The sequence below is a fragment of the Scyliorhinus canicula genome, chromosome 2, assembly GCF_902713615.1.
Source record: "Scyliorhinus canicula chromosome 2, sScyCan1.1, whole genome shotgun sequence".
Classification (NCBI taxonomy): domain Eukaryota; kingdom Metazoa; phylum Chordata; class Chondrichthyes; order Carcharhiniformes; family Scyliorhinidae; genus Scyliorhinus; species Scyliorhinus canicula.
In genome coordinates, this window is record NC_052147.1 from 175,232,283 (window position 1) to 175,256,472 (window position 24,190).

Below are 24,190 nucleotides of genomic sequence, written 5' to 3' on the forward strand. Positions count from 1 at the left end.
GACAGTAGAGTTAGTGGCAGACAGGTTAGTGAAGGCTTATTTAAGCAGTAGATTCCTTCCTATTGTTTCCGCAGCTAACTTGGGGGTCAATCTAGCAGCCTGCTCAATCAGTACTGGCACACACAAGCCATACTCGCTGCTGAATATATTGCACCTGTCTTAATAGCCTTGTGTTCCCTCCATGTGTTGGTGATGGACTGATTAATCAGTTTGGGGTGAACATGGGTAATAATCAGGAGAAAGCTTCCTTGGTTTGTTTAGACCTAAAACCATGATATTTCCATGGGGTTCAGAGTCGATGTTGATTACTCCTACCCATGATTTCGGGTGTATATGTTTAGCCTGTGGAATAGCTGGTGAATACCAAGGATGGTGATTGAGGAGTCTGGGATTTTGGTTCACAGGTGTGACTGTCAGTTTGTTGTTTGAACTGTCTATGGGAAAACGCTATTAAATTGGGTACCAGTCTCCACATATTAGTGAGAAGGACAGTTTTAGGTTGACTGGCCTAATATTGTTGAATCCTATTTTTGATTTGTTGTCAGAAAAATTATTTTCGTAAAGAGGGTAATTAGGATGTGGTGTGCCCTAGATGGATATTGAGGCAGAAATTAGGGTATCAATAAAAATGGAATTGAAAAAGAATATAGGGAAAGGACATGGAAAAATATGATTAGTGCTGTTGAAGACATGCTCTGGCACAGACATGATGGGCTTTATGACCTTATGGCTATTTGTGTTGTAGCTTGATTTGACAATACTTTAAATAGTTCAACTGTATCTGACTGGACGGAATTGTATTTTAACATCTGAGAAAGTATGTGACGGCTTGCACATTCTAAATGACAAGCATGAGGTTTTGTCACAAGTCAAGCGTTCCATTACACTGACTAATTGGGGTACACAACTTTCTTTGAAGCCTCTCGGGCATGTTTCAGCTCTTTCTTCATGCCAGGATTTTTTTCACCTGTGGAGAGAAATCAGTCTGCTCGCAGTTTGACCTTTTTGTTATATGAAAGTATCTAGACTGCAAATACAAAAACTGTTTGTGTTTCGGAAAGGGTTTCTGCAAAGCAATTTTCCACTTGAAACTAAATAATCTTTCTATTTCACACAATATTTTATGGAAGGATGCTGAAAAATCTAGAATATTTCTAAGCTGTTCTGAGTCTATATAGTTAAAGCAAATTTTTGGTCACTGTTACTTTCTCAGACTTGTATAAAAATATTGTTTGTACTGGGGGCTTGGAAGGAGACTACAGCAATAGGTTCACTATATTCCTTCCCATTTCAATTTATTTCCCTGCCCATACAGCTACCATATTGACCATAGAATCATAGAATTTGCAGTGCAGAAGGAGGCCATTCGGCCCATCGAGTCTGCACCAGCCCTCGGAAAGAGCACCCCACTTAAGCCCACGTCTCCACCCAATCCCCGTAACCCCACCCAACCCAACCTTTTTGGACAGTAAGGGCAATTTCTCATGGCCAATCCACCCAATCTCACATCTTTGAACTATGGGAGGAAACCGGAGCATCCGGAGGAACCCCGCGTAGACACATGGAGAACGTGCAGACACTGCACAGTGATCCAAGCCAGGAATCGAACCTGGGACCCTGGAGCTGTTAAGCAACTGTGCTAACCACTGTGCTACCGTGCTACCCACCACTGTGCTACCGAGCAAAGTTAGCATTTTATGGCCTGTTATTGCTTCCATTGTAACTGCAGAATCATAGACTAGAAAATTGAAAAACAACCTATTACTTCTACAAAAGTATCTCACTTATTAAAGAGAACTTGAAATCTGATATACATAGTTAAAGAGAACTTGAAATCTGATATACATAGTTAGGTCTTTCATGAATGCAAAATCATTTAAACATTATCCTGGCAATACTCGGAACTTTATCCAGCAGCCAGGCACACACTTTGAAAAATAATCAGGTTGCACTATCCAAATTGGATCCAACTTCCGCTCCGAACACCAAACATAGACTGTTCAAAACAAAAACTGGATCCAATTTGGATAGTGCAACCCGATCACCCCTCAAAACTTGCACCTAACTGTCAAACAAAGCTCTGAGTATTGTCAGTTTAGTGTTTAAATGATTTTGCACTCAACAATTTCAGTTTTTTTCTGCAAACCAATCTTGAAATATTAACAAACCCTAATGATCCAGTTTACTTTCTACAGACTCACTTGCATAATTAGTCATTTATGTTACAATTACTGGTCATGATCTAATCTAGTGATGAAACAATCTTATTCAAACTGTTTCCTTTAATGTGAACATACAACTTGCACTTACCACATGCCTGGAGCATAATACAAGTCCAAAAGCATGTGCAGAGGTAAAAATGGATGCAAGTGGCAGCAGAGGGATTGGTAGGAATAACAATAGGAATGCTAAAGAAATAGATTCTGCGGAAGCTTTTGGATGCAGAGATAGAAATAAAAAGCCAGTGAGTGGTCTTTAGGGAAAGAGTTCCAGAGTGTGAGGTCAAGATGGTCAAAAGCCTTTCCACCGACAGTAAAACCAGGAGATTTAAAAAAAATAAATTTAAAATACTCAATTATTTTTTCCAAATAAGGGGCAATTTAGCGTGGCCAATTCACCTAAACTGCACAGCTTTGGGTTGTGGGGGTGAGATCCACAGAGAAAAAGGAGAATGTGCACACTCCACACAGACAGTGACCCGGGGCCGGGGTCAAACCTGGGTCCTCAGCGGTAAATGCAGGAGCTAAAGGAAGTGCTGAAACTGCCATTTCATCTATTCTGAAAAGGTGGAATCTATATTCAACCCAGACTTGGCAAGTACACTGCATTGACAATATGTCAGCCCCTGCAAAGTTAGGTTTCATATCCAATTTATGCTTTGATATTCCATGTTGAAAGGATAAATTGCAGGTGGTTTACATTGACAATATACATAACACATATTCAAATGAAAATGTTTCCAGCATGTAGCATATATGTGCCCAAGAAAAATGAAACTTACCTGCTCTTTAACTGCAATATGGAGTTTCAGTACATTATAAATAAAATATCTCTTATCATTGATTTGGTGCAACAACTGAAAAATAATGTGCATCTAAATCACATTGTTGGCTGCCATTAAGGTGTTTTGTGAAGAGAATGGTTTACTGCTAGTTTTACCTGAGAGTAATTAAGCTGCTCTTTGACCCGTGTTGCCTTCAACCTGTTGCTCACTATTACTGGAAGGCCACATTATAGATGCTTTGCAGTTTTCCACAAGGCAATTTCTTGAGCTCTGCCGTGATATCAGGAGACTGTACCAAACAAACATTGAGTATTTCTTGGTGGGAGAGTAGTGAGTAATGCTGCAGTTTTAGGCGGGCAGTTGATAAAGCCTTCAAAGATGTACTGAATAACCTGATGGTGCTTTTTATTTCATAGACATCAGCAGTCCCAAGGGCATGGCTTTCTACAGATCACCTCTGCATAGTTTGGTAAGTATAAAGAAAGACCAATTACTGGCAAGTTCTTATTATATGAATATAGTTACAGGTAGAACATAGGGCAGCAGGGTAGCATGGTGGTTAGCATAAATGCTTCACAGCTCCAGGGTCCCAGGTTCGATTCCCGGCTGGGTCACTGTCTGTGTGGAGTCTGCACGTCCTCCCCCTGTGTGCGTGGGTTTCCTCCGGGTGCTCCGGTTTCCTCCCACAGTCCAAAGATGTGCGGGTTAGGTGGATTGGCCATGCTAAATTGCCCGTAGTGTCCTAATAAAAGTAAGGTTAAGGGGGGGGGGGGGTTGTTGGGTTACGGGTATAGGGGGGATACGTGGGTTTGAGTAGGGTGATCATGGCTCGGCACAACATTGAGGGCCGAAGGGCCTGTTCTGTGCTGTACTGTTCTATGTTCTATGTTCTATATATAGAACAGTACAGCACAGAACAGGCCCTTCGGTCCTCGATGTTGTGCCGAGCAATGATCACCCTACTCAAACCCACGCATCCACCCTATACCCGTAACCCAACAACCCCCCCCTAACCTTACTTTTTAGGACACCACGGGCAATTTAGCATGGCCAATCCACCTAACCCGCACATCTTTGGACTGTGGGAGGAAACCGGAGCACCCGGAGGAAACCCACGCACACATGGGGAGGACGTGCAGACTCTGCACAGACAGTGACCCAGCCGGGAATCGAACCAGGGACCCTATAGATAGGGGAGAGAGGAATCCTGAAATCTATTTTCTTGCCTTCTGTCCATAAACAGAGAGGTTTTATTTTTGAAATAGGCTGTGGCGTGTTTCCCCAAACCTTTGGTTTAAGAGGTAAATTTGTAAACTGACTTGCAGCAAACTCCCTTTAGAGATAAATCAGAAGAACTGTTTATTCACGCATTCAAACCTGGAGAATGGTCGTAACATGCACACAATAGGGACATAGGAAAGAAGAGTTTTTGCAACTATAGATAACTTACAGAGAAAATGAACCACAGATATCGATATCAGTTCATCTGATTGCCAGAGTTCATTGGGTTCCTTCACGGAGGAGTTACAGTTCAGGTAGCTTCAGCTAGCTGGAGCAGGAGCTGCAGAATTTCTTTAAAGTTCATGGTGATACAGCAAGATGAGGTTGGTCTACAGAGACTTGGTCTGCTTGGCAGACTATGACCGGAATCTTCCAGAGAAACAGGTTTCAAGGAAGCTTCACATTTGATGTAGGTTGTTTGACAGCCTGGAGACCTGCCGTGGCATTTGCAGGTTAAGCAGCAGTCTGACTTGGCAGCCTAGAAATGTAATATTAAAACTTTCCAGGAGCTTAGGCCATGTGAAATTGCCCATGAGTGCATCAGTTGCAGGCTAATGGGCAGTTTCTATGCCTCAGCTCAAAATCCATTAGTCAGGCTGGGGAGACGGGTTGTTTTCTGGTTCCTAATTTTGTTGATTGTGAGGACACATTACAATGTGAGGTGTGAAATTCGAACAGGATGAGGGTTGATTTTTTTTTTTGTCCTGTAACTGCTGTTGAAAATTTCCAGAACTGGGGCGGCATTCTCCCCTACCCGGCGTGACGGAGGGTCCCGGAGTAGGGGAGTGGCGCCAAGCACTCAGGGGTCGCGCCTCCCCAAGGGTGGGGAATTTTCCCCACCTTTGGGGGCCAGCCCCGCGCCGGAGCGGTTGCGACCAGAAGACCGGCGCAAAAAACCGGCGCCCCCGGCAGCGGGGCTGGCTGAAAGGCTTTCGCCGGTCCGCGCATGCACTGGCAGTGACGTCAGCGGCAACTGGCCGCTGACGTCACTGCCAGCGCATGCGCGATATGGGGTTCTCTTCCGCCTCCGCCATGGTGGAGGCCGTGGCGGACGCGGAAGAACATAGTGCAGCCAGGGCACTGGCCCGCAGTCTGAGCGGGGGGTCCCGATCGCAGGCCAGGCCACCGTGGGGGCACCCCCCCGGGGTTCGATCGCTCCCCCTCCCCCCTCCAGGACCCCGGGGGCCCGCTGATCCCGCGGTTCCAGAGGTGGTTTAAACCTCGGCGGCGGGAGAGGCCTCCCAGCGGCGGGACTTCGGCCCATCCGGGCCGGAGAATCACCGCAGGGGCCTCTCCGATCGGAGTGGCGAGATTCCTGCCCCCGCCACTTCCCGGGTGGCGGAGAATCTCTGCCACGGCGCGGGCGGGATTTTAGGCGCCCCCAGGCGATTCTCCGACCCTGCTGGGGGTCGGAGAATTTCACCCCGGATAGAAAACTGGTTGGCAGAGAGGAAACAAGAGAACGGTGCTGGGACCCCAGCTATTCACAATATGTATTAATGATCTGGATGAGGGAACAAAATGTAACATCTCAAAGTTTTCAGATGACACCAAGTTGGGTGGGTGGCTGAATGTGACGAGGATGCAAGGATCCTACAGCATGATCTGGACAGATTGGGCGAATGGGCAAATCAATGGCAGCTGCAGTATAATTTGGATAGGTGTGAGGTTATTCACTTTGGAAGCAAAAACAGGAAGGCAGATTACTACCTGAATGGTTGTAAATTGGGAGAGGGGAGTGTGCAGCGGGACCTGGGTGTCCTTGTGCACCAGAAGCTGAAGTTAAGCATGCAGGTGCAGCAGGTGGTAAAGAAGGCTAATGGTATGTTGCCCTTCATTGCGAGAGGTTTTGAGTACAGAAGCTGGGATGTGTTGCTGTAATTATACAGTGTAGCCACCTGGGGTGGCCACGTCCCGATTCCAAAATGGATATTTGCAAAGAGTGCAGGGAAAAATGGACAGCACTAGAGAAACAAGCAGGTGCAAGGTTTCCTGTCTATTAGGACTTGCAGAACCCAGACAGAACTGAAACTACTAGCCATTAGCATAGTAATGAGCTATCTCCGGGGACAAAAAGAAACATTGAAACAATCGGTACCAGGACAGACTTCCCGGTGCCAGTGGAAGCTAAAACAAAGGCAGGCGAACGGTTACATAGGGCCAGTCCAACGATCAGGGAACAACTCCGGTATTGGAGAAAATCAATACAAACGATTGGGACATGGTCCAATTAATTGGGACCAAGTCCAGGGTCCGCCCCGAAGGGCGCGATACCCCTTTGGGCTATAAAACAGAGTCCCCAAGGTCAGTTCACTCTCTCAGAAGCTCTTGGAAGATCTCTTACTCCTCTTCGTCACCTTCACCTTGGCATTTGGCTCTCAGTGACGAGAGGCCGCCAAGCACCAGCCAAGTAAGTCTAAGGTCAACGCACGCTACGAGATAGACGCTCCTAGCTACTATTCTATACCAGTTCGAAGCCAGCAATATCAGAACCGGACAACGGCCATTGTTCCTCTGACTGAGTGGGCCACTCGAAGCTAAGTATAGGCTTTTAGTAGTAGTTGTAGTTTAGCGAGTAGAGTTTATGCATGAGTAATAATTGACTGTGTGTGTAAATAAACGTGTATTGATTTCAAACTTACTAACTGGTGTATCGAGTCATTGATCAGTATTCGGCTTTGAACCCTTTGGTGGTATCAGAAAGATACCTGGCGACTCTTGAGCAAAGGTAATCAAAACAGACCAAATTAAGGGAAAGCATAACTAGCAACAACAGGGCCTTGGTGATGCCACACCTAGAATATTGTGTGTAATTTTGGTCTCCTTTTCTGAGGAAGGATGTTCTTACTCTCGAGGGAGTGCAGCGAAGGTTTACCAGACTGATTCCAGGGATGGCAGGACTGTCATATGAGGAGAGATTGACTAGGTTAGGATTGTTCTCCCTGGAGTTCAGAAGAATGAGGGGGGGAATCTCATAGAGACTTAGAATTTCAGGACTAGACAGGGTAGATGCAGGGAAGATGTTACCAATTATGGGTGTGTCCAGAACCAGGGGTCACAGTCTGAGGATTCAGGGTAAACCATTTTGGACAAAGATCAGGAGACATTTTTTCACCCAAAGAGTGGTGAGCCTGTCGAATTCATCACCACAGGAAGTAGTTGATGCTAAACATTGAATATATTCAAGAGGTGGCTGGATGTGGAACTTGGGGAGAATGGGATCAAAGGCTGTGGGGAGAAAGCAGGATTAGGCTATTCAGTTGGATGATCAGTCATAATTGTGATAAATGGCGGAGCAGGCTCGAAGGGCCAAAAGCCCTTCTCTTGCTCTATCTTTTATGTATCTATGTATGTAACTTGTGAATTAAATTACTTGCAGCAGCCATTGTTTGTTGCAGCAAATTCCATTTTTTAAATCAACCAAAAGTAAAGTTTTTGGATTAAACATGACAATAGAAAGAAGGGCAAACCATACCCAAGTATCATCAGTCCAGCCAGTTTGCTATTATTAGTTACATTGTCGTCAGCGCCTTTCCATTTATATCAGATAATGGTACTGCAGGAAATCCATTAGGGATAGGGTAGCTTCATATGTTGCACTCCTGCTGATGGCTGAAGCGATCTATCCATGAGAGGCAGGTTCTGCCACAAATTCCACAAATGAAGTGGCTATCGGGTGTCACTGTGGATTGTTGTTTTCAGTGTTGGCAGCTATTGCTAATGATCATCATGTGGTGAAAGCTCCTCCATAGGTGATCTTGCCATTTCACTCTGTTGTTGGCTTGTGTCTCCTAAGTGCAAAAACAGATGTTTTGGGCCTTGCAAACATCCTTGAAGTGGAGTTTTGGCTGTCTGATTGCTGGGACAGTTCTCCATTCAGAAAATCCTTGATTAAAAGCTTCCCTTTAAAATTTTTTTTTTTTTTTAAAGAGTAGCCAATTATTTTTTCCTTTCCAATTAAGGGGCAATTTAGCGTGGCCAATCCACCTAACCAGCACATCTTTGGGTTGTGGGGGTGAAATCCACGCAGACATGGGGAGAATGTGCAAACTTCACACGGACAGTGACCCAGGCCGGGATTCGAATCCTGGTCCTCAGCGCCGCAGTCTCAGTGCTAACCACTGCGCCACATGCCGCCCAGTGCTTCCATCTTCCCTTCTGCGAATGTGTTCGAGAGCGAGCAAAGTCACCTCTACTTGACGTGTGTCAACATCCTTGGGAGATTTGACTTTGAGAGGACTGCTACAGTTGTGATTTTGTTTTTCTATGAGTTGCCCAGAATGAGCTGTGAGCAACAAAGATGAAAGTTGTTGAACTTCCTTTCTTGACAGATGTATGTTGTCTTTGTTTCACAGCCATATAACAAGGTGCAGAAAACACATTATGATGATATGCCTGTAGATAATATTACATGTGATCAGCGGTGTGACCTCCCACAAGCAGGTGGTGTCAGATATCAGTCAGGTGACATCCGGCGACTAGCAGAAAGTTGTAAGGCGTACACGAGGACAGTCGCGCATAAGGGTAGTTCCAGGAGTCTAAAGTAACTCTGCAATAACTTGGCCTGCATAAGATTCTGATCATTACCTTACCACGTGTACATTAAGAAATCATTGTTCTGGCTAAGTCACCAACAGTTTTTTTGGAATCATTGTAAGATAAGATCACAGAATGCAACGCACATTACTCCTAAACCAGTATCTTGGTGTGAAGAGTTTTTTCATGCATGTTTCACGGGTTGGCCAAATGTGGTAGTTGCTTTTCCTATGGGTGTGTCAAGTTCTGCATCAAGGGACAGATTTTCTGGTGTCATGGATCCAATAGAGCAGGATTTGCTCACCACATCTTGCGGGGAATCATTTAATGTGAGCAAGGGCAGGGGTATGACACCCTATCTCACAACCGTGGATTTCTTGATGCATCTATTTAGTAAGGGAGAACAAGTTACAGGTATGGGTGAGATTTTTAGTGAGTCTCTGTAGCTGAGTTTATGTGTGAGTGAGTAGTGTAATATCATCAGAGTACAGGAGTTCTCTGTTCAAAATCTGCTACACTTTCAATCTGGAGACTTTGTTGTGCTTGGCCTCTGAATAAGATGTAGGTCAACTGTTTCCATATCTGCAGAGAAGGTTAGGAGCATGAAGAAGAAAATACCAAAGTGGAGGCTAGGATACATCCTATCCTACTTCATTCTTTACCCTGAAACTGTCAGAAGTTGTCAAGTCAAACTGTGCAGTACAGGGCATGTTGTCATGAAAGGAATGGATGATATTGAGGAGCTTTTGAATCTTGTCCTGCTGATGATGTTGAATTGTTTGGTGAGATCGATGAAAGTAAGGTAAAGAGGTATATCCTGTTGCCTACACTTCTCTTGTAGCTAGCATATGGAAAAGGTCCTGCCTATTGTACCAGTGCAGAAACCACAGTGTCCTTCTGGATGCACTCGGTCTGAAATATGATGGAGTTTTTAAAGCATGACCATAATGAAGACCTTTGTAGTTGTAATCTCTGCCATCTGTATTTTTGTGTAATGTGATACTTTTTGTGTCAGCTTTGTCCTGTGATACGGATCCCGCCATCCAACAGAGAAGGAGGAGATCACAAAACCCATCCGCTTCACTAATGTCCTTTAGGGAAAGAAATCTGCCATCCTTGCAGGACCTGGCCTACAGCAATGTGGTTGACTCTTAAATTCCCTCTGAAGTTGCCGAGAAAGCAATTCAGTTGTATCAAACCGTTAAAAAGTCTAAAAGGAATGAAACTGGACAGACTACCCAGCATCGACTAAGGCACGGGAAACTACAACTCTAAACCCAGCCCTGTCGACCTTTCAAAGTGCTCCTGGGGGCCTGTGCCAAAATAGGAAGAGCTGTCTCATAGACTATTCAAGCAACAATCTGACATAGTTCAACTCACAGAATCATATCTTACAGATAATGTCCTAGACATCACCATCCCTGGGTAAATCATGTCCCACCAGCAAGACAGACCCAGTGATATGCGGCCATGAGGTAGTTGCCCTGGGGGCCCTCAACATTGACCACTGACCTCATGAGATCTCATAGCATCAGATCAAACATGGACAAAGAAACCCCCTGCTGATTAGCAGGGGCCGTCCCCCCCTCTGCTGATGAATCAGTACTCTACATGTTGAATACTACATGGAGGAAGCACTGAGGGTGGCAGGGACGCAGAGTGTACTCTGGGTGGGGGCCTTCATTGTCCACCACCAAGAGTGGCTTGGTTACACCCCTACCAACCGAACTGACCGATCCGAAAGGACATAGCTGCTAGACTGCTAGACTCAAGTCTGCGGTAGGTGATGAGGAAACTCAGAAGAGGGAAAAACATACTCTACCTTATCCTCACCAATCTGCCTGTTGCAGATGCATCTGTGCATGATAGTATCGGGAAGGGTGACAAATACTGCTTGTGGAGACCAAGTCTTGTCTACGACAAGGGCACCAAATATATGGGAACACCACCACCTGAAAGTTCCTGTACAATCCACTCACCATCCTGAGTTGGAAATATATCGCCGTTCCTTCACTGTCACTGAGTATAATGCTGGAACTCCCTCCCAAGCAACGCTGTGTATACCTACACCACATGAACTGCAACAGTTCAAGAAGACAGCTCGCCACCAGCTTCTGAAGGGCAATTCGGGATGGACAATAAATGCTGGCTGAGCCAGCAAAGCTCACATCCCTTGAATGAATGAAGGGAAAAATGTGACAGTAATTGGGACTTTAATGCTTGAGCAGTTTAGCTTGGATTCCATCCTTGCCAGGTAGTTTTCTGATTGCTGAGCAATCAATAGCCTTTTTAATCTCAAATTAAGAGGTTTCTGTGTCTATTTCAACCATGGCGAGAAGCTAAGGGAGAGTGTCAAAAACAGACCGCCGACTGGAGATGCAGCTCACGGTAGTGTTCAACACAATGGGAAATCTGTTTACGTCTGTCAGTGAGTGTGTCACCATCTGCCAATCAAGGTGATGGTAGGATCAATTTCCCTCTTGCTCCCACGCAGAGATTTCCATTGTCCTGGGCAGTTTTGATTTCGTGGCGTAGGTTGATCCATGTTTATTTTTTGCAATATTTTCCTGTCAATCGTGTTAACTGCTTTCAAGTCGAGACGTGGCTGTTGTGCATCAGGCAGTTTTGTTTTTTGCTTCAATGACAGATGTTGCGCGATTAACCGAAAAAAAGGAGTCCAGTTTTGGGTGCAAATGGCGGGGTGTTTCTTGGCACCTGCAGAGTTAGAACAATCCCATTATCCCCCTGCAGTTTTCTCTTGCGTCCCCCCTTCATAAGGGCAGGGTGCAACTGGGTCTGATCCCTGGCACCTGGGCATTGCTAGCCTGGCACGTCCCCCTGCCAGCCTAGGTCACACGAGGCGTTCCAAGTGTCACTAATCTTGCAAGAGGCCTCTTGCGAGATTTAAAGGCCTCGTCGTGTCACTGGGCCGGGTGCAACAAGGCCGTTCGTTTACACCCATCATCTCACTGAATAGATCTGAAACTAGTCTTTGTTGCAGGTTCCGCCTTTTCCAGACGTTGCTGCTCCTCTGTCATTAATTATTGAACTCCCAACTTTGTCAAAGTTAAGATTGGCATTTCCTTGGACCTTCAATGCCAGCATTTCAGACAAAAATCAATTCTGTGACTCTTTCATGAAGCCACGTTGCAAATAGCAAAGTTATTCATCCTAGGTCATTTCAACGTGAATGTTAAGGTCAGGAGCTGGGTTAGAGGGGGGTCTCCCAGTGGGTTAGAATGGAGGAGAGTCTGTGTAGGAGGTCGGGGCTGAGGGCGTCGGCAACAGCGCCGCTCCCAATGGCCTCGGGGAAGTACTCAAGGAGTAGTAGTAGCGATGTTGAAAATTTGGAGGCAGTTGCGCCAGCACTTTAGGCTGGGGGAGGGGTCAAGCGAAATGCCAATTTGGAGGAATCACAGATTTGAGCCAGGGAAATGGGCTGGGAGTTTTCGGAGATGGGAGGAGAAGGGAGCTAGGGCACAAAAGGAATTGTTTCTAGGGGGCTGGTTTGCGGGACTGAAGGAGCTGGGGGCGCCCCATAAATCGCCGACACCACCCCCTTCTCCCTGTTGTCAGCAGCACCTCCAACAGTGTGGAGGTCGGTGCCACCGGGAAGCTCTGTATCTCCTTCATAGCGAAATCTTGGACCTGCATATACCTAAACATTTCCCCCTGCCCCAACCCATATTTCACCTCCAGCTCCTTCGGTCCCGCAAACTGGCCCTCCCAGAAACAAATCCTTTAATGCCCTAACTCCTTTCTCTTCCCATAAACCCATCCCACTTCCCTGGCTGAAATCTGTGATTCCTCCGAATCGGCATTTCACTTGACCTAAAGTGCTGGCGCAACTGCCTCCAGATTTTCAATGTCACTACTACTATCTGAGTATTTCCCTTGGGCCATTGGGAGAGGTGCTGTTGCCAATGCCCTCAGCCCTGACCTCCCTGCACAGACTCTCCTCCATCCTGACCCACTGGCAGACCCCCCCCCCCCCCCCCCCCCCCTAACCCAGCTGCTCAGCCAACTAATTTTTATGTTGCATTTCAGGTTTGGTGTATCGATTTTAAAGGTTTCTTTCTCGTTAATCTTTCATTAAGATGAATAAGTGATAGGAAAAAATATGCATTTACAAATTTTAAATTCTTTTAAAATGTTTCATTTTACTTTAGATTGTCCATCTTTTCTCTGCAAATGTGTTGTTTACTGTAACTTTTCCAGCTTTGCAAAATATATTTGGCAGACAGGAATTGAAACCTGATTAGAGTTCCAATGAGAGCAAAACATATGATATGAATGCTTTTTCTTTGTCTTTTCAGGTGTAAAGAGCTGGTCCTAGCCACGGTCAGAGCTTTTTTTGATCTTGTTGATCATCAGACTAATCAGGTAAACTTAATTTTACACAAATAGTTAGATTTGTTCTTAATAATTGTTTTCTTGATCCATAGACTTGAATAATTACTATAAATGTTGGTGGATAAATCAATTTTTGAAGCTTCGAAGTATCCTTCCAAAATGGGGTCAACTTATAAGCCAAGTATAGAAATGAACGACTGATGTGGGTATGAGTGGTTGCCATTTTGAATTATCATTGGCTTCTGATGCAAAGAGTGACTGTCTTAAACTCCATGTATCTTTGCAGCACCGCCTGTATAGCCTGCGTATAGCCTTGCCCATAATTATAAGGTACCGGTAAGTAAAACATGGTTCATACATGGACAAAAGAGCTGAATGCCAGAGGTGAGGTGAGAGTGACTGCCCTTGATATCAAGGCAGCATTTGACCGAATATGGCACCAACGACCCCTCGCTAAATTGGAGTCAATGGGAATCGGGGGGGAAAACTCTGCTGGTTGGAGTCATACCTGGCACAAAGGAAGATGGTTATGGTGGTTGGAGGTCAATCATCTCAGTTCCAGGGCATCACTGCAGGAGTTCCTCAGGGTAGTGTCCTAGGCCCAACCATCTTCAGCTGTTTTAGCAGATGGACCTCCCTTCCATCCCAAGGTCAGAAGTGGCGATGTTTGCGGAAGACTGCGGATGACTGCACAATATTCAACACCATTCGCAACTCCTCAGATAATGGTGCAGTACATGTCCAAATGCAGCAAGACCTGGAAAATATCCAGGCTTAGAATGACAAGTTACATTCACACCACACAAGTGCCAGTCAATGACCATCTTCTGCAAGCGAGGATCTAACCACTGCCCCATGACATTCAATGGTATTACGGTTGCTAAATCCCCCACAATCAGCATCCTGGGTGGTACCATTGGTCAGAAACTGAACTGCACTAGCCATATTAATACTGTGGCTATCAGGATAACTCACTTCCTGTCACCCCCAAAGCTTGTCCGCCATCTACAAGGTCAAAGACTCGGAATCCTATGGCGAGTAACTCACTTCCTGTCCCCTCCAAAGCCTGTCCACCATCTACAAGGCACAAGTCAGGAGTGTAATGGAATACTCTCCACTTGCCTGGTTGAGTGAAGCTCCAACAACACTCAAGGGCTCGACACCATCCAGGACAAAGCAACCCGCTTGATTGCTTCCCCTTCCACAAACATTCAAACCCCCCCACCACCAACAAACCGTGGCAGCCGTGTGTGCCATCCACAAGATGCACTGCAGTAACTCATCAATGTTCCTTAGACAGCACCTTCCGACCCCACTAGCACTGCCTTCGAGGAGGACAAGAGCAGCAGACACCTCGGAGCCCCACCACCTGGAGGTTCCCCTCCAAGTCACTTGCCTCCTTGACTTGGAAATATATCATCGTTCCTTCACTGTCACTGGGGCAACATCCTGGTTCTCCTTCCCTAACAGCACAGTGGATGTACCTACACCTCAAAGACTGCAGCAGTTCAAGAAGGCAACTTGCCACCATCGTCTGAAGGGCAACTAGGGATGGGTAGTAAGCGTGGGCACACATCCCATAAAATGAATTTTTAAAAAAAATTTGAGGGTTGCAAATTTGAGGCTGACTACTAATGTACACACAGCCTGTTGTGACTGAAAGGTGGTTTTAATTTATTCCCCGAGTATATGCAAAAACATCATTTTGGGGCTGGAAAAATGGGATCCTCGGGTTGACTTCTATGCCACAATTTGCAGTAACTAATAATAATCTTTATTGTCACAAGTAGGCTTACATTAACACTGCACTGATGTTCCTGTGAAAATAAATCCCCTCGTCGCCACACTCCGGCACCTGCTTGGGTACACTGAGGAAGAATTCAGAATGTCCAAATAACCTAACAGTTGGGACTTGGGGGAGGAAACCAGGGCACCCGGAGGAAACCCAAGCAGACACTGAGAACATGCAGACTCCTCCCAGATAGTAACCCAAGCCAGGAATCAAGCCTGAAATCCTGACCAAGTGCTAACCACTGTGCTACCTCCCTGTAATGCTATAAGCAAAGCCATTTGAAATTCATTATTTTAAGCTCCAAACTATATGTTGAATTCCAGAATGAATGCATAATGCACCAGATCAAGGTCTTTTCAAGGCTTATTTGGGTCTATAACTATCCGTCTCTTTTTTTTTTTTTGCATTTTGCATTTTCCTGCTGTGGCAAAGTGCCTGGCCTCCACATAGAGCTTCACAATTGTGAAAACTCAGTGAGGGTAAATCATGGTCATGAACCTGTGTTTTAACAACAGTAGGATTATGATCCGTTTTTGATCCTGATATTTGAAGGAGGAACTTGACTTGTGGTACCAGGAGAATTTCCTATTTTTTAATACTGTCATGGGATCGTCAAATGTTATTTGAACTACTGTGACAGTGCGGCATAGATTAATAGATCTGATGGCAGACGAGGCCTTTGTTTAATGTTGCATCACAAAGACATAATTTCCACACAGTATTCATACTTAAAATTAAGGATACCGGAACATAGGACTCAGGAGCAGGAGAAGTCATTTCAGCTCTTCATTCCTGCTCCACCATTCACTAGGATTGTGGCTGGTCTGCTGTAGGGATTACTGTCTGTGTAGAGTCTGCATGTCCTCCCCGTGTCTGCATGGGGTCAGGTGCTCTGGTTTCCTCCCACAAGTCCCAAAAGACATGCTGTTAGGTGAATTGGACATTCAAAATTCTCCCTCTATGTACCCGAACAGGCACCGGAATGTGGCGACTAGGGGCTTTTCACAGTAACTTCATTGCAGTGTTTTTAAAAATAAATTTAGAGTACCCAATTATTTTTTCCAATTAAGGGGCAATTTAGTGTGGCCAATCCACCTACACTGCACATCTGTGGGGGTGAAACCCATGCAGACACGGGGAGAATGTGCAAACTCCACACGGACAGTGATCCAAGGTCAGGATTCGAACCCGGGTCCTCAGCGCCATAGGCAGCAATGCTAACCACTGTGCCACCGTGCTGCCCTACTTCATTGCAGTGTTAATGTAAGCCTGCTTGTGACAATAAAGATTATTTAAAAAATACAATTAAAACTCCACTTTCTTGTCTGCCCCCCCCTATTTGTCTTTCAAAATTCTGGAAAAAATGTGGAATAAAATTTCAAACAATTTACTGGAAGAGGGAAAAAATTAACTCAAGCTTTTACAGCAGAGAAAATATTGTACTTACAATTCCTATAGTTTTGCACTTCAGTTGTAAACCTAAGAGATGGGCTGAATATTCAGTGGCTGATGGTTGATGAATCTGGAGGCAGGGTCCCAGAAACAAGTGGAAATTCACATCTGGCTGAATCCAGTGCACATAGCCATTCTGAATGTGAAAGGTTGATGGCAGCAATTGTTATCTGTCTGGCTGTGGCGAGTAACCAGTTAAGTCCCTTAAGGGCTTAATTAAGCGCACTCTTCCCAATGCTGACCGGATTATCGATCTGGTGTCTACCTTGTTAGGAAGCTGTCCATAAATATCTGCTAGGCAAGCTGCTGCCCAAGCCAGAGGCTCCAATCTTTTAGGAAGCATCTACTCAGAATCAGCTGTAGTTGCTGAAGTGCCCATTACGGTAGGGAGCTTTCCCATGATCTCTGAAGGCATGATACCTCTGGCCCTGTAAATTATCTGATGTGCAGCTGGTGCCCAGCAATAGAGGTGCCCATCTATCTCCATAATCTATCCCTGGCATGGAAATTTGACTGCTGGAAGGCCAGCATGTGGCCCTCCAGTATCGCGAGCCTGACTGCCATTGGTTGGGGCTCCTGGACGTAGGCACGTAATTAGCCACTTACTCAGAAACTGACTTCTGGGCCCCAGCGCCATGTGTGGGTTCCCAACCCGCACTTTTCGCCCAGTGACAGGACTGGGATCCAGGAATGAAAATTCAGTTTATATTGTCTTCATCATCACCTCATGATCTGTACTGCTGTTAGATAGATTGGACATATCAGGTATTAGTCTTTGTTAAGAATTCTTCGAAATTCAAATGTTTAAAAAAAATGTCTTTAGTCTCATGGAAGAGATGAGAGAATTAGCTCTGCATGTTAGAATTCCTTTTTCTTTGGGCCACTGTTACAGGGCCAAGTGTTGTGCTCCCCCATGACATTTCAGTATATTTCTGGACCAGGTTCACCTTGGTTTATTTCTTTGCAGCAGGCATTGATGAGATGAGGCTGTAGAATGCTGCTCTGTCTCATGTCCTGCAGCTCTCTCACAAAGATTAGGGTCGTGCAGCTTAACGCCACAAGAGGACAGTGCTGTCAACACTGAAGTCCACTCCAATTGAGCGGTTGCCAAAGTGTCCCACTTTGCCCTGTCTGCTCCATAAGATGGAGCAACACCGACTTGTCATTCACAAAGACCTTAAAAGCCGACCCAAGAAAGCACTTAAAATCGCACCGACCAATCTTGGAAATGACAATTGATGTTCATGTGGCTGGCATCGCCCCTCTGTCAAGGTGAACAGAATCATGTGATGCATGCAGCATAAAGAATCAGCATATCATCACTGAACGACCAGCAAAGGCCCCAGCTTTGACCTCTCTCTAAACAAGTGGACAGTGCTCAACTGAATCTGCATACATCATGCAGCTGACTGCTCCAAAAGTTGGGGCAGCACGGTAGCATGGTGGTTAGCATAAATGCTTCACAGCTCCAGGGTCCCAGGTTCGATTCCCGACTGGGTCACTGTCTGTGCGGAGTCTGCACGTCCTCCCCGTGTGTGCGTGGGTTTCCTCCGGGTTCTCCGGTTTCCTCCCACAGTCCAAAGATGTGCGGGTTAGGTGGATTGGCCATGCTAAATTGCCCGTAGTGTCCTAAAATGTAAGGTTAAGGGGGGGTTGTTGGGTTACGGGTATAGGGTTTGAGTAGGGTGATCATTGCTCGGCACAACATCGAGGGCTGGAGGGCCTGTTCTGTGCTGTTCTGTTCTATTCTAAAAAAAGTTGAAGATAAGGGTTCGATTGTTAGTGCGATTGTGGCCATGAGTTCCAAATCATGGAACAGATCACATCAAATTTCCCACTAAGACCTACTGAGGGCGATACCTCTGTTTTCCATTTGGCATCTTCGTAGGCTGTTGAATGGTTAGGCAAACTAGATATTCAGGATAAGCTGTTCCTGTTGTTCAAAAGTGTTAGTGGTAGAATCTAAAGAGTGGTAGCAGGGGTCACTTGTTAGTTTTTAATAGAATCTTTCCACTATAAAAGAGGCCCCTCCCATAGAATCTGAAGTAATGGGAATCATACACAATGTGGCTTTACCAGTTTTATATTGCATAAATAACTGATGAGTTTTAACTGGGCTACTTCATGGCTAAGAGTTGGCATTATAAGATTATGCTGTTTTATTGTTGATCTGCTGAGTCATAAAATTACTAATGAATTTTTGGTTTTTATTTTTTCCAAAACTTAGTTGTGACTTATTGTTTTATTTAAAGATAACAACAGATCTAGAGAGGAGGATGTCTGTTCTTCACCATCATTTTGTCAACTATTCAGACAAAGACTCTGCTGAGGATAATCTTGAGTCTTCTGTCTCAATCCCAGGTTTGAAGTGGGACATTGTTTAAAATTAATGTTTTTGCCAAATATTTAAAATATGTTTAATATGTGTCATTGTGTCTTGCAGCCATCGGGACAAACGCAAGAATGCCAAATTTTTACCAATCACAATAGTTTATACTACAAAAGAAAAGGGTTCTCATTGTTTGACAGGTTAACTTTGATTGTCCAAGGCATTGCCATGGGTAAAGCAACAGAGTTCCCCAAGGTTCCCCAAGCTTCTGGGTAATTCAATAAAGGTGTAAGGATTGAACATATCCCTTTTGTTTGCAGAGAATGGGTCCATATGTATGGATGTATGGACGTATATTGCCTCTAGCAAGTGTAAATTAGCTACGTTGCAAACTTAATTGATTATTCTAAATTAGTTGTTAGTTATAGCTATTAGCACACTCTGGATTGTTCAGCAAGTGTTATCCAATCGCAGAATTATATCTTAACAGTGGATGTACAGCAGAGAACTGATTGTACTCAATCAGCTTGCGCTTGCAAACCTCAAAAGAAAACGTCTGTCATTAATGTGACTCTGCGATTGGGCAGCACTTGCTGAACAATCCCGAGTGTGCTAATAGCTACACTAAAATCCAGTTCAAGATAATCAATTGAGCTCGTACCATAACTAATTTACACTTGCTCAAAGCAACATATGTTCATATGCAGAGACCCATTCTGTGCGATCAAAAGAATATGTTCAAGTATTGTACGTTATTTGAATTACCCAGGGGCTTGGGTAACCTACAGGAGTTCCTGTTGCATTCTCCATGTCAACGCCTCAGCCAATCAGTCAACTTACCAACAAAACGGCACACTTTTCTCCTGTGATTGATTGATTGATTTGATTTATTGTCACATGTACCGAAGTGCAGTGAAAGGTATTTTTCTACGGCCAAGGGAACGTACACAGTACGTACATAGTAGACAAAGAGAATAATCAACAGAGAACATTGACAAATGGTACATTGACAAACAGTGATTGGTTACAGTGCAGAACAAGGGGCCAAACAAAGCAAATGCAAGAGGAGCATAGGGCGTCATGAATAGTGTTCTTACAGGGAACAGATTAGTCCGAGGGGGAGTCGTTGAGGAGTCTTGTAGCTGTGGGGACGAATCTATTCCTATGTCTGGATGTGCGGGTCTTCAGACTTCTGTACCTTCTGCCTGATGGAATGGTCTGGAAGAAGGCAATGCCTGGGTGGGTCTCTGATAATGCTGTCTGCCTTTCTGTGGCAGTGGGAGGTGTATACAAAATCAATTTGGGGGTGGCAAGCTTGTGTGATGCGTTGGGCTGAATTCATCGCACTCTGCAATTTCCTGCGCTCTTGGGCCGAGTAGTTGCCGTACCAGGCTGTGATGCAGCCGGGTAGGATGCTCTCTATTGCACATCTGTAGAAGTTTGTGAGAGTTGATGCAGACATGATAAATTTCTTTGGCTTCCTTTGGAAGTAGCAACATGGTTGGGCTTTCCTGACTGTTGCATCAACGTGGACCAGGACAGACTGTTGGTGATAGTGACCCCAGGAACTTAAAGCTATCAACCATCTCCACTTCGGAGACATTGATGCAGACGGGTGTGTGTGTCGTGCTACGCTTCCTGAAGTCAATGACCTTGATCTTTCCGACATTTAGAGAGAGGTTGTTTTCAGTACACCATGCAACCAAGTGAGTATCCCCCTCCTGTCATCTGATTCGTCATTGTTTGTGATACGTCCCACCACAGTCGTATCATCCGCAAACTTACAGATTGAGTTGGAATGAGTTGGAAACTTATAGATTAAGTGGGATAAATTGTTGTGATCATTTGAAATTTGACATTCTTGTGTTTGTTCTGATGAGTACAATATGAAAAACTTCAGCAACACATCTCGCTTTTCAGCAATCTTCAAGTTCTATACCACTGTGCGACTGTTTAATATATGTTCTTATTTCAGATCCGTCTGCTACATGGAGTGAAATTAAAACCTACAAATGGACTTATAACAGTCCAGAGGTACTGGATGCTGATTTTATCAAACTTTTCTGGGATATTTTTATTATATTTTCTGTTTTGAAATTATATACATGCCAAAATATGTTTCAGTTTTCTGCATGGGAACCCAAGGCAACATATTTTCTCTTGCCACTTCCAAGTGAGAGTGAACCCTACAGTAATTTATATTGTCGAACAAGCAACTTGGTAAGGAAATCTGCCTTTTTTTAAAATCAAAATATTGAAGTATTAACCTTTGCTAAAATATTCATTGCCATAAATAGTAAATCATGTGAACATTTTTTAATAGATGGTTGGAAAAACCAAGAGGTGGGGCTAGCACCATTGTTTGTAAAAAAAAAAAAACTTCTATACTTTTATGAAACTGTCAGTATACTTTTATAAAAAGTACACTTCCTTGGCCCATCGAGGAATCTCTCTGGTGCCTCAGTTCATTAATGCACACACCTCAATTTGCATCTTAATCTACTTTTACAACCTCAAATGCATCTGGATTTTTGAATTGTCAGGAACCCAGTAACTGGATCTATGGCTGTATGAAAATGCACCAGTCTGTTTGGTAAGTCCGTTTTGACAGCAGATTTTTTTATTTGTGTAACTGCTTTTGTGTGCATTGTTATGTTAAGATAGAGTATAAGCACTTAAGTTTTGTCTAAAAATGAGGAGTGACATTTTAGAGAAAGATGGACCCTATGTTCTCTCTTCCTGTAGTTTCTTGAAGGAACAAGTTATTGCTTATATTTTGGAAATACAAAAAATTTCAACCAGACCTTGATGTTTGAAACTGTCATCCATTTGATGTGTCATTAGTTTTATAAAAATAATACTAACCATATGTGAAACGCCTGTGGAATTGACGAGTTTCATCTGAGTGGATTAAGCTGGATCCTCTTTGACACTAACAACAGGTTAGGTTCTGTAGGCTTTCAGCTCATGCATGATAAAGCTGAAGAAAGACTAATATGATAACGAAACTTCTCAAACACTACGAGATTAATTCAGACCTTAAATATGTATGATGAAAGCACGATTTTGAATAGAAACAAAAATATTTAAAACTACTCACCATTTTGAAACATTTTTGAACTTGCATGCAAAATTTTGTATTGGAATCTTTGCCACTGGCCACTCTTGCATCTGACCCTTGTGTCATCCAACTAACCAGAATCTGTGTTTACCTATCTCGCTGGGTAAATGTGGTGTGAGGCCCAAGGTTCAAACATATAAGTCACATCACTGTACTCCTTATAGGAATACATCACATGCATCTACAATATCTTTTGGCCTTCAAAGAGCAGAAAAACTGAGATTTTAAATATAAACCACTCAACAAATTATTGGAAATAAAATTGGATAAATGAATAGTAGGCAACCCAAATAATAGATTACTTGAAATAGAGACCTTACTATTCACTTCAGAATCAAAACAACAAATGTGCTTTTCTGATGTTAAGTCTTAATCTATATCTAATGAGTGAAACACAAAGCCATTACTTATGTGATGGTTCATTGTTGTGGAGTCTTCTAATAATAATCTTCATTGTTACAAGTAGGCTTACAATAACACTGCAATGATGTTACTGTGAAAATCCCCTAGTCGCCACACTATGGTATCTGTTCGGGTACATGGAGGGAGAATTCAGAATGTCCAAATTAACTAACAGCACGCCTTTCGGGACTTGTGGGAGGAAATCGGAACACCCGGAGGAAACCCATTCAGGCACTGGGAGAACGTGCAGACTCCGCACAGACAGTGACCCAAGCTGGGAATCGAACCTGGGACCTTGGCACTGTGATGCAACAGTGCTAACCACTGTGCTATTGTGCCGCCTTGTGCTACCGTTCTGATTACCCTATCTCCGATTGTATCAGTTTGATTGCTATCTGTTCTATCTGTTAGTATTAGAGTCATAGATGTTTACAGCATGGAAACAGGCCCTTCGGCCCAGCTTGTCCATGCCGCCCAGTTTCTATCACTAAGCTAGTCCCACTTGCCAGCATTTGGCCCATATCCCTCATACCCACCCTGCCGATGTAACTGTTTTTAAAAGGAAAAAAATCTACCATTGCCTCTGGCAGTTCGTTCCAGATACTCACCATCTTCTGTGTGAAAAAATGTCCCCTCTGGTCTCTTTTGTATCTCCCCTCTCACCTTAAACCTATGCCCTCTAGTTCTAGACTCCTCTACCTATAGGAAAAAATGTTGACTACCTTATTTATGCTCCTCCTTATTTTGTAGACCCCTATAAGATCACCCCTATGCTTCAGGGAAAAAGGTCCCTGCCTATCCAGCCTGTCCTTGTAACTCGGACCATCAAGTCCTGGTCGCATCCTCGTAAATCTCTTCTGCACTCTTTCTAGTTTTTCTTTCGACACTACTATTGTAGCCAAAAATGTTCCAGTTTCTTGAGGATATCCCAGAGCAAAAGGAGATTCAAAACTGTATTTCACTTAACTCCATTTGATTATTAGCTAGCCACAGATCAATGTTTGCCATATTAATACAGCTACCAAATACACATGACATGAACAGCTTTGCAGATTACCTGTGATTGAAAGGAATGTCATGATCAATTGAACAGTTTCAAACACTCCCAAAGACATGTTAGACAGGGGCTATCAAAAACATGACTGACAGGGATCAACATAAATGTTTCAAGGCCTTCAAGAATAAAGTTTGTGGTTTGACCTCCGGAATGTCCATATCAGCAAGTCATAGTTATGTATTCTCTGCACCTGTAGAAACCACTAACTATAATCATTTTTAATCATCTGTGTGCTGTGATCAACAAAATAATACAGAATACCAAATTAACACTGTCAAACCTGGTCATATATACCCCCCAACTTTCAAAAAAAATGTTACTTCTTCGCTACTGTTTTTCTCCCATTTTGTCCCCCAGAAAAAGTTGTAGAAGGAACTAAATGCATCCATGGATTGCTGAATATCAAATTGTATCTTCTTTGAGCTTTGAGGAGCATTGATGCAAAACAGATTACAATCTTCAGCATAGACTGCCTTTCTCTTTTGTCTCGAGGCAAAAAAAAATTGTGAATTATTTTAAGGATATCAACTTTCCAATACAAATGCATGTCCAACGTGTTGGCTCAAATATTCTGAACTGAAAAAAATACAATGTACAGGCCTTCTGTAGCTTTCTTCAAAAGTCAATATGGATCACCTTTTCATCAAACATAATTGCATAAACAATGAAATTTCAAGCTAAATAACTTAGTTTACAGCATTTTAGATTTAATAGCCAGGGTGTTTTAGTTGAAAATGGAAAAGCTTTTCTTTCTTGTGTTTGGAAGTCTTGGATTAGATTTATGGAATTAAAGACCAGATTTGGCGATATTGACTTGTACTATGATGTGCATTTGATTCATTTCGGGTCAGTGGCAAATGTTC

The 24,190-nt window shown here is 43.9% G+C and overlaps 1 protein-coding gene across 2 annotated transcripts in view; it reads left to right on the forward strand.

The window, feature by feature from the left end:
• pgap1 (post-GPI attachment to proteins inositol deacylase 1) overlaps nucleotides 1-24,190 on the forward strand; it is a 253,543-nt gene that overhangs the window by 66,992 nt on the left and 162,361 nt on the right. For both annotated transcript variants that reach the window (XM_038789106.1, XM_038789105.1), the window contains exons 6-11: nucleotides 3,421-3,473; nucleotides 13,138-13,204; nucleotides 18,671-18,779; nucleotides 20,723-20,781; nucleotides 20,872-20,967; nucleotides 21,291-21,340. In XM_038789106.1, coding sequence (XP_038645034.1) covers nucleotides 3,421-3,473; nucleotides 13,138-13,204; nucleotides 18,671-18,779; nucleotides 20,723-20,781; nucleotides 20,872-20,967; nucleotides 21,291-21,340 — 434 coding nt within the window. The remainder of the gene's footprint in view (nucleotides 1-3,420; nucleotides 3,474-13,137; nucleotides 13,205-18,670; nucleotides 18,780-20,722; nucleotides 20,782-20,871; nucleotides 20,968-21,290; nucleotides 21,341-24,190) is intronic.